The sequence below is a fragment of the Sciurus vulgaris genome (genome assembly GCF_902686455.1).
Source record: "Sciurus vulgaris genome assembly, chromosome: 8".
NCBI classification, from domain to species: Eukaryota; Metazoa; Chordata; class Mammalia; order Rodentia; family Sciuridae; genus Sciurus; species Sciurus vulgaris.
In genome coordinates this window covers 11,996,381-12,007,860 of record NC_136468.1, presented here as the reverse complement: position 1 = coordinate 12,007,860, position 11,480 = coordinate 11,996,381, and the positions used below count along the sequence as shown (strand labels likewise).

Below are 11,480 nucleotides of genomic sequence, written 5' to 3'. Positions count from 1 at the left end.
ATCCTGCATAAAGAAAGTGATAGTGTCTGCTAAAATCAGTTTAATTAATTTAGCAAGGTTGGGAGCTAAAAGTTCTGTACACAAAAATTAGTGGTATTTCTGTGGAGAACTCTTGCTGAGTTAGAGGCAGCTGACTTTCCAGGTATGTGAGGAGTTAAAAAAAGCAACAGACCAAAATGAAAGCAACGCTCAGCCTGCAATCATCAACCGTGGAATAGAAGCAAGAGATTAAACCAGACTGAGGTCCACACCATGCCATCAATTCCCACGGAGCTGCCTGTGGGAATAAATGTGGGCGAAGGTCACCTAGACCAATGCAGATGTCCAGAGTCATCTCATTACTGAAGGAGCCCCAAACAAAAGGCCCAAACTGGTGGTCCACGAGGAGGAGAGGAGGAGACAGAAAGAAGCCCTAGTGGTGGAAATGCTGAGTGTTGAGTCAGAGTGGAGAAGACGTGTCTTCGGCGTGTCCTACCCTCCCCTTAAAAAGGTCTAGGCAGAGGTACATGAGGCCTCTCCCCAGGTGGACAGACTGGAAAGCAGTGGCTGCACACAGTCACTGGTGGGGGGAGGGCAGCTTTCCCTTGGCGAGGCCCACCAGAGAGACCCATGGTCGAGCTGAGAGATCACACAGGATTGTGACCTGGAGCCAGAGCCCTCAACTCGATGTATTTTTCAGGGCTGAATCAGAAACTGTCTACTCCATCACGTCCGAGTGGGTCAGGTGATGAAGAGTCATGTGGAGAACAGGTAATTGGCCTGAGGAAACAACAGCCCACAGAGGCAACACCTGGCCCAAGGCAGGGCACACATTCCTTAAGGAATCTGGTTGACAGGGCTCCCAACATGGCCTCCCATGGCAGAACCATCTGGCCCAGGGTTTTTAATGCAATCCAAGGAATTCCGTTCGGTTCTTGTTTCATAGGAACTTCCTGAGGGAATTGGTCTTGTTTATCTGAGACATCGGGTCGTCAGACACAGGCTTGGATTTCACAATACAGGGGCCATACCCCAGCATGGCCCTGGTGCAGCTGTCAGCACATCACCTCAGAGAGAGAGAGAGGGAGAGAGTACGCATGGTGTAGAGGTGACAACAGGGCCACCCCGAAAGCTCCATGCCACGTAGCCTCAGGTGAGGGAGAATTTTTATACAAAATCAGTTTATGTAATTTAAACAGAGAGATACATTACGTTCAGGAATGGGTCAGTAAAAATCACAAAGTTGTAAAAATCCTAACTTTAAAAGCAGGTTCACATAACCTCCCATCACCTACTGTTTATTTGTATTTTCAGAGATTGAAATGGATGGAAGGCTCTCCCTGGCAAGCCCCTACACAAAGAGCAGAGTGTCGACAACGGGAAGAAGGGCCCACCATTGAAGAAAGGCAGCAGAGGGCCTGTCATGCTGGAATACAAATGAGAAGTGCCCTTTCAGGTAATCACCACCTTGGTCCCAGACTGCGATGTGTCACCAGGCTGGGGTTACTTGGTCCATCCCGTCAGTGGCTGAAGTTGGTCCTTGAAAATCATACATTAAAACGTCCAGTCACATTTGCAGGTTGGCCCCAGCTTGCCCCACGGTGAGTTGACTTCCCACCTCCATGCTGACCCCCAGCAGGTAGCGTTCAGTGGTGAAAAACGGAAATGGGCAGCTGGCACTTTCTTCTTTGGGTCTTCTTGCTTATGCTGCACCATGAAGTGATTAAAGACTTGACTGTTTTGTCTGTGCCTCTTGATTTAACTGACACTCCAACACCTGATCACTCAGCTCTCCCCAGCCCACCTCGATTTTTATCTACAAACAAAAAACGATCCTAAAGAACTTTAAAAATCCGATTTAAAAAACTGAGAAAGTAAAATACCTAGGAATAAATTTAACAAAAGAAATAGAAGATTTGCATACCAAAATTATAAACTATTGTTGACATAAATTAAAGATTTAAATAAATGAAAATATATTCCATGGACCAGGCACAAGAAAACTTAATAGTGTGGGTTTCCAGGTTGAATTGATATCAGCAAAATATTGGGATAGCACCCTCCAGTGTTTGTTCCCTCATAGAAACAGCAATTTGATCGACAATCCACACACAAAATCTTCTTCACAGGAGGTAAGAAAATCAGACGAGAGATCACAGTAACTGGGCATAGGACAGAAATGATAAAAGATGCGTAAAGAGAGTAGCAGGAACCATTTCACAGAGCCTGCACATCCCACCCCAGGCCCAGGCAGCACAGTCAGAGAGAGCCGTTCCATATTTTTGGGGTAGGTGATTTTCTTTAAGCAAGAAGCTAAACGTACTCATCATAAATGAAGAAATTAATAAGCCGAGTATCATTAAAATTAAGCATTTCTGTTCATCAAAAGAAAGAATCACGACACAATCGGGAGGCAATGTCCTTAGTGTATACATCCAACAGAAAACCGACCACGAGACTCTAGAAACAACTAATACAAGTCAGTAGGAGAAAAAACAGCCACTCAAAAAAATGGGCAAAAGACTGGACTAGGAACTTCATGCAGAAGAATGTTGAAAGGTTAATAAGCATATGATAATGTACTCAGTAAAATTAGTCATCAACAAAACACATAAAATCCCAAAGAAATACCATGATGGCTAAAATAATACAATTAACAATACCAAGTACTGGTGGGAGTTTAACATTTTACAGCCACGTTGGAAAACTGTTTGCAACATCAACTAAAAACAAACACACTTCTTATGATCCAGCCGTGCTATTCTTTGGTATGTTACTTACTAAAAATGTGTAAGAATGATGATGTCTGTTTCACTCTACTGTCCTTCCTACCCCCATAACCCCTTCCCCTCTTTACACTCCCCTCTACCTAATCAAAAATAACTCTATTCTTCCCTAGTGCCCCCTCTCCCTTATTGTGAATCAGCATTCACATATCAGAGAAAACATTCTGCCTTTAGTTTTTTGATTTAGGCTTATTTTGTTTAGTATGATATTCTCCAACTTACCAGCAAATGCCATAATTTCATTATTCTTTAAAGCTGAGTAATATTCCATATATATATATATATATATCACATTTTCTTTATTCATTCATCTGTTGAAGGACACCTTCTAGCTATTGTGAGTTGAGCTGCTATAAACATTGATGTGGCTATGTTACTGTAGTAGGCTGATTTTAAGTCATTTGGGTAAACCAAGGACTAATGTGATCCTACGATATGTACGATAATCAGAAAAATGAAAAATTACACTCCATTTATGTATGATTTATCAAGATGCATAAATACATTCTACTGTCATGTATAACTAGAACAAATTTTTAAAATATGCAAACTAAGGATAGTGATTTAAAAAAAAAAAAGGAATCTCCAGTCTTACTGGAGACTATCATGCTAAGTGAAATAAACCAATCCTAAGAAACCAAAAGCCAAATGTTCTCTCTGATGCACAGATGCTAACTTCATAATAAGCCAGGGGAGATGGCGGGGGTGGGGTGGGGGAGGGAGCTAGAAGTTCACTGGATCAGACAAAGGGGAATAATGGGAAGGGAGGCGTGGGAAGGGGAAAGACAGTAGAATGAATTGAACATAACTTTCCTGTGTTCATGTATGAATACGTGATCAGTGTAACTCCACATCGTGTTCAATCACAAAAATGGGAATTTATACTCCATGTATGTATGATATGTCAAAATACATTCTACTGTCATGTATAACTAATTAGAACAAAAATTTATGATGCAAACAATAAAATAACCAACTCTAAAAAGAGTAAAAAAATAAGCATGAAGCTTTAGTCACAGTAACCTAAAAACTGAAATAACCCAAATGTCCACAAACAGTAGGATAACTGAATTAAGAAACATCCATACTCAATATTGCACATCACAAAAAGGACAAACTACTGATACATGTTATAGTATTTATGAGTCTCAAAAAACATGTTCTTGCATTAGGGAAACCAGACACAAAATTTTATGTCCCATATAAATTCACTTATGTGAGGTTCAAAACAGAGAAAAAAAAAAAAAGCAAAAAACAACCAACCTGCTGTCATAGACATCAGAACAGCATTTGACAGGGTAAGAAAGTAATTTCTGTCAGTGAGTAGGGAGTAAGGAGGGAGAGGGGGACACAAGGGAACTTTCTATTGTGGTAGAAATGTTCAATACCTTGATCATGGTGGTGCTTGCCCAGGTGAATTAACATGTAAAAATTCATTCGGGGACTATAGTACAGTTGTTGCACTTGGACCATTTGACCAGCAGACTGTATGGAAACTGGTAGAGAGATCACATGGAGTATGACTCATAGGACAAACCACTGTCATTCTGCATCAAGGCTTCTCCAACCACAGGAGGAAAAAATACGCCTTTGAACACAACTTCTCTCCTACTACTGAGACTCAGTAGAGACTGGTGGTAGGACCAGGTAATCATAAATTGTGCATCTTGAGCTGAATAGCTATCAGACCCACCAAGTTATAAGACTGAGTGGTCACAGAACCCAATCATCCTATAAAAGATGGAGAATGTGTTAGGGCAGAGCAAGTAAGGAGACAAAAGTCAGATGAATAATCGATTGACCCAGATTCCCTTGTCACCTATATCACTGGTGTCTCTAGCAGCTCATATAGTCTTTGGGGGGCTCCTTACAACCAGCTGGCAATTTAATAAACAACTCAGGTCTGGTGCAAGGATGATTAGCATAACTTTACTGGTGTTATATATTGACCTTAAAGGTGGTCTTGAGGGCAAACCTTTCAATCCCTCTAGTTACTATTTAGGGAGAGAAAACTATCCTGAAGTGAGAATATGCACGAAATCTTGGAAATTGTCAGATGGGTTGACTGGTGGGTCCTGGACCAGGAGAGAGCGCAATTGCACTTTTGGAGGAATGGAGGTATGAGGTAGAGATGTGATAGGGAGCACAATGGATAAGATTCTGCATCTCACACTATTGCCAACCAGACACGTTATTACAGAAGAGATTTAAACAATCAAGTTTAGGACAACTCAGTCAGTAGATATCAGCTAGCCTTTGCTCTCGGCCACCCCAGCAATTGCACAGTGAGCAACAAATGCAGTATCCATGGCAACAGAGGTAGATACTTTGCAATGAGCCCAATAACATAGGCTGCTCCTACTAAGGCTGCTTGACACTGACTCTCTACTCTGCTGCATCTCTGACCTTGCAGTAGCAGAGACCATTGCTGGGTCCTCAATATGGTACCTTTCTCCAAGGAGACCAATAAGTCCATTGGTGTCATACTAGTGATGTCAGATTCCTCTTACATTCTCTGTGTAGGGCAATAATTCATTGTGATTGCAAAAAATATATATTCAGCATGTGGATTTCCCTTTTCTATCTGAAGTACTTTGTCCATTACCTCTATTGGAGGGTTATCGGAGCATCTGATTTACTGATAGTTTTCTTGCATGACATCACATCAAGTTCCATAGACAAATGACTAAGTAATTCATAGGTTCCAACATGTTCTGTATTTCTCAGAAATTGTGACCTAATATAAATGGTGAACTCTAAGGCCCTGGATGGTGGGCAACACCCTGAAGAAATGGGGTGCTATCCTCCACATACACAGAGTGATGATAACTTACACTCACTGTGGCAAGTTAAGACACACTGCTGAGCCGGGTCAAACCCACAGACTCATTCCCATCCACAGGGGTTGAGAGAACAGGCGCTGGCCTTCTGCTTTCACAGAGCTCCTCCTCCCTGAGGGCAGGATCAGATACTATCACAGAGGGAGAATGTTAAAAAGTAAAGTTTTCTCCGTCCTGTGCCTCCCCCTTCGTCCCCCAGGCAGGTCAACAGGCCTCAGGGCTTCCAAATCCCTGACACAATGGCCCACACGTCTCCAACCGTGCTCAGGGGTGAAGGGTCTGAGTTTCCATCTACAAGACTCTGATGAGTAAGATCTTGGCACTCTGGTTTGTTCTCCCACCAGCTTCAGAACAGTTGGGAAACCAGACGATGCTAAAAGAAATGTGGCTGCAGGAATTAATGTCAAGATTTGATTTCACGGTTACACAACAACCAGGCACGGACCTTTCCATCTCCAGAGCACCTCCGGAATGTCTGGGTCCTGAAGAACATAAAACTTCATGAAACTCTATCATGTTCATATATTTGCGTAGCTGTAATAGTGATGCGGTCCCGCCGTATGGCTTTATATATACATATTCTCTTATTCTTGATGTTATTACCTGTTCTTGCCTTAAAATATAAAGATCTCGCTACCTCCATGGCTTTCTCAGAGACAGCAATAGACAGTCAATCCTCCAAGGGCTGGGAGTTCAACAGGGGTTGGGTTCTTCATGTCTCTAAGGAACCATATGGTGCAAGTGAACCTATTTTCCCAAGCGCTACTCAAAGCTCTCATGACCACTGGGAAGGTGCTCCGTGGAGACGATCAATTCATCAAACCTTCCTTCCAAAAGGTAACCTGAAGAGCCAAGATCCTTCCTGGGCAGTTCACACGCAAACAGCAAGGCTTCCAGTACCTTTAGGAAATCCAGCTATGTTGTAGTAAAGTTGCCTTTTCTGCATGAATGCTTATCACAGTGGTGATGCCACAACCATCTTTGGACACCCGGAGTTCCTAGTTGTCCTTGTGAGTTCTAGTCAAACATAATTTAATGTCATTTTTGTTGGCTATTTGCTTTTACTGTCTCACTTTACTATCATGCAAAAGTATATTTCTGATCAAATTCTGTTCATTGATTTTGAATAATTTGAGTAAAATATATTAAGGGTTATTAATATACTTCTAGTCGGCATATTAATAGATTATTAAAATTGATATATCAATGGTTATTTCTGATTGATAGTTGTTTTAAGATGAAGAAATATATGTGGACAAATGATTTCCTGGTAAAAGTTTAATATTAACACGTAACATGGATCTGCACTTTATTTTTAAAATGCTAAGTTTAAAATGTTACATATACAGAAGTGAGGCAAATAAATAAGTGTACAAATGCTTATTTGGTTATTATACACAATCTTATAATGCCATGAAGTCTGAGCAATGAACAGGAGCTTAGAGTTTAATTCATCAATAGCTCTACCCTAAGAACAAGATCATGTAAACAATAGGAAATTAATAAATTCCCAAATAATGTTCTATTTCTACCAGTCTGAGCATGTCACTTACTGTTGAAAGGGTAGTAGGAGATTTCCAATGTAAATGGTTGATTTTTATGACATTCTGCTGTATTAGATTTATAATAATATGACAATTAAATTGAGGATTACTGCTCATTCCTGCTATCTCCCAGACAAGTTGATTTGACATAAAAGATGAGAATAAAATTGGAGAAAGAAGGTTAATACCATGTTTATATTTACAATTTTACTGTGGAACTATAGACAACTTCAGAGGATTTAGACACCCCTTCTTCATCATTTCTCAGGGAAAAAATAATAAGCTATTTCATCGGACAATATTTCTCATAGAAGCTGAGCTATTTCCTATCACCTGCAGAAAGAGTGCCTACAACTACACTCTAGAGCATTTAACCACGGGGCTCAAAGACAACAGTGTTACTGATCCTGATTTCACATCTAGATAACAAGACACAGTATAAAGCCCTTCAGTCATTCTCATAAATGCCCACCTAAATATTAATTGCGACAAACTAAATAACAAAAGTAAGACTTGATGCTGAAATATACTTAAACAATGAGAGGTTTCATGAGGTCTTTGTTGTGGAGGTGACAACTGATGCAGGACTGGAAAGTGCCTCTGGACATGCCAGCAGGAGGCCAGTGGTCAATGGTGCATTTGCCTGGAGCTGTATCTAACCTTGGCATTCTCTGCTCTTCATGAGACTTTCCAACTTGAGATCAAACTTAATGCAGTTTTAAAACTTTGGCAAGTGTATCAGCTAGGACTCAATGTTTCTGAAAAAAAAGAAAGAAAAAGGAAGGAAGGAAGGAAGGAAGGAAGGAAGGAAGGAAGGAAGGAAGGAAGGAAGGAAGGGAGGGTGGAAGGAAGGAAGAAAAACAGAATAATTCTGAATAGTGCAAGGAAAGCAGAATTTATTTGAAGTATATAGGGCAACTCACTGAATCAAAAAAAAAAAACTCTTATTAGATTGATAGGATAATGTGCTTATTCTTGAAATTTCAGCCTTCATTAAGAAATATTAACATGAAAACTTCTGTTTATGCGTGCATTATTTACTGTTAAAATTTTCTTTAGGGTTACCAAATAAAATCTTTAAACACTCACTTAAAAACATAAAAATGCACAGAAGCTGCCTCTGGATACTTTGCTACCCCACAAAAGGGTATGTGTATTTAATTTCTTCTTTGATCATTAACTCAGTTTCCTCTGCCACAGGGACATGAGAAACAATATGACATCCATCACAGAGTTCCTCCTCCTGGGATTTCCACTTGGCCCAAGGATGCAGGTGCTCCTCTTTGGACTCTTCTCCCTCTTCTACACCTTCGCCCTGCTGGGGAATGGGGCCATCCTGGGCCTCATCTGCCTGGACCCCAGACTGCACACCCCCATGTACTTCTTCCTCTCCCACCTGGCCATGGTGGACGTCGCCTATGCCTGCAACACGGTGCCCTGGATGCTGCTGAACCTCCTGCACCCAGCCATGCCCATCTCCTTCGGGGGCTGCATGACCCAGACCTTTCTCTTTCTGACTTTTGCTATTACAGAATGTCTCCTCCTGGTAGCGATGTCCTATGATCGGTATGTGGCCATCTGCCAACCCCTTCGGTATTCATCCATCATGAGTTGGAGAGTCTGCATCACCCTGGCAGTCACTTCCTGGACCATTGGAGTTTTCCTGTCCCTGATTCATCTAGTGTTACTCCTACCATTGCCCTTCTGTATGTCCCCCCAAATCGATCATTTTTTCTGTGAAATCATGGCTGTTCTCAAACTTGCCTGTGCAGATACCCACATCAATAAGAACATGGTCTTGGCTGGGGCAGTGTCTGTGCTGGAGGGGCCATTCTCCTCAATTGTGGTATCATATGTGTGCATCCTCTGTGCCATCCTGAGGATCCAGTCAGGGGAGGGTCAAAGAAAAGCCTTCTCCACCTGCTCCTCCCACCTCTGTGTGGTGGGGCTCTTCTATGGTACAGCCATCATCACATATGTTGGGCCCGGTTATGGAAACCCAAAGGAGCAGAAGAAATATCTCCTACTGTTTCACAGTCTTTTCAATCCCATGCTCAACCCCCTGATTTACAGTCTCAGAAACTCAGAAGTGAAGAATTCTTTGAAGAGGGTGCTGGGGATAGGGAGAGCTTTGTGAAAGGATTACAGCATCACGATTGACATGACTGAGGAAGTTATCATTCCAAGAGGCTCCTAACCACTCAGAGCATGAAAATGAACTTAGAACTTAATAAAAACCAGGCTATGAGACTGACTTACATTGGTTGACTGATTCAGTAGACATGGAATGGATTCTAGAAATCCATGTCTTCAGATATTATCAATAGCAATTCCTGGTACAACTAGTCTCTACCAGGGCCGGGATTTGGAAACAATGGTTCCAGAACCATACCCTTTATCAAGCTATAGTCCATCTCCCTGTCTCCCAAAGTGTTTTCCTCAAAACACATTTCCTCCAGAGGACATTAAACATCTTCTGTGGTCAAATAAGTTTATGAAGAATGAAATTATGGCATCTGCTGGAAAATGGATGGAACTAGAGAATATCATGCTAAGTGAAATAAGCCAGTCCCCAAAAACCAAATGTTGAATGTTCTCTCTGATATGTGGATGCTAAACCATAACAAGGGAGGTAGGGAGGGAAAGTGTAAAGTTCTTTGGATTAGACAAAGGGGAATGAAGGGCAGGAAGGGGGCATGGGAACAGTAAAGACAGTAGAATAAATCCAACATAACTTTTCTATACTCACATATGAATACATGACCATTGTAACCCCACATCATGTTCAACCACAAGAATGGGATCAAATTGTAGTGGGCTGTACCCCATAAATGTATAAATATTTCAAAATACAGCCTACTGTCATGCATATCTAAAAAACAACACATATATAAAATAATTTTTTTAAAAAGAAAGACTGCATACTGAATACCTTCCTTTAGGCCTCAATCTAAGTTAGTATAGTGAAAACTAAAACTTCATTTGGTAAAGTATAATTCTTTTCTAGCTTTCTATCACTGCTTTCCAAACTCATCTGATCATGTGAAATTTTTTTCATGTGTTTATTAACGGTTTCCTGGAACAAGAGATTTTACTGACTCGTTGTGAATACCTCCTGAAAATGCCTTCTAGAGCAAATGTTTCTTCTTTTGCCCTGCAAGATGAATCCCTTCATGAGAGTCTGAGCACAGTATCCCCCATCAGCCTGTGAGAATCTGTGCTAATTAATCTGTTTGGTTAGAGAAAGTGAAGTTCACTGTGGGGAACCGGAATGTGGATCAAGGTGTCTGATTGCCTTGTGGTTGGGGTGCACTTGCACTGGGATCTCACTGTACAAAAGCATGGTCAACATTGCCCAGTTGCTATGGCAATGCTGGCCAGTGATCACTCTGTGCAAAAGCTCAGAGTAATCAATTTTAATCTTGAAACTCAGACACTGGCTCCCAGTAATAGAGAATTCTGAGTATAGCAAGATAACCATAATGTCTCGTCAGCACTGTGACATTCAAGCCTGCCTGCTTTGCAGAAACTTTCCCACAAATAACCTTTTGATGATAAAGCCTATAAAATAAATGTGCTGCACTATCTCTGGGTCATTGCATTGCCATCCAGATGTAATGTCCCACCTGGTCTCAGCTTTCTCTCTATGTGTCTGTTTGTCTTTTCCAATCCCCCATCACCCCTCACCAGTTTCTGAGTTAGCTGTGCAGGTCACTGCATGTCATAATCTACTCTTCAATGGCAGATCTTTTGGGGATAATGACTTCAACCATTTCCTTCATCATGAATCAGTGTGCCCTGATAATTCTATATGCATTTTTCTGCATGTGTTCACTGCATAAAATCAATATAATTTAGGAATTTCAGAGTTTTTAAATCAAAATAATTTTCTCATAGATATGAAAAGATTTCAAAACCCACTACTTTCACAGTTAAAAGTTATACCAAAATGATGTGCTTTTAGAAACAGAAAACATGCAATTTTAAAATCAGGCATTTTCCTAGGCTTAAGTTTGGTATCATAAACATTTACATTTAATTTCTTATTATCTTCAATATTTTTTTTGCTTTTATACCCTAAAATAACTTTTAATAACTGGTGGTCACATGGTATTAAATTTAAAACTATGCTTTAAAATAACTATTTTCATAAATGTTTTATTTGCTACTATGTTTTTTCTTGTATTTTAGTTTCCTGACTTCTACCTTTTCAGTAGGTTCCCTGGAGCAGGATGAGATATTGAAATATTCCAATACTCATGAATGGCCTACCATGCTCCAAGACTTTTATATGATCAGGAGTTCATCATCCTTAAAAGTTTTCTCACAGT

At 40.7% G+C, this 11,480-nt stretch overlaps 1 protein-coding gene across 1 annotated transcript; it reads left to right on the top strand.

Moving 5' to 3' along the window:
* Positions 1-8,353: 8,353 nt before the first annotated feature.
* Positions 8,354-9,286, top strand: LOC306668054 (olfactory receptor 2A7-like; the record flags this gene model as incomplete). Its single annotated transcript, XM_079151089.1, has 1 exon — positions 8,354-9,286. The coding sequence occupies one exon, from the start codon at positions 8,354-8,356 to the stop codon at positions 9,284-9,286; it is 933 nt and encodes a 310-aa protein (XP_079007215.1).
* Positions 9,287-11,480: the final 2,194 nt, after the last annotated feature.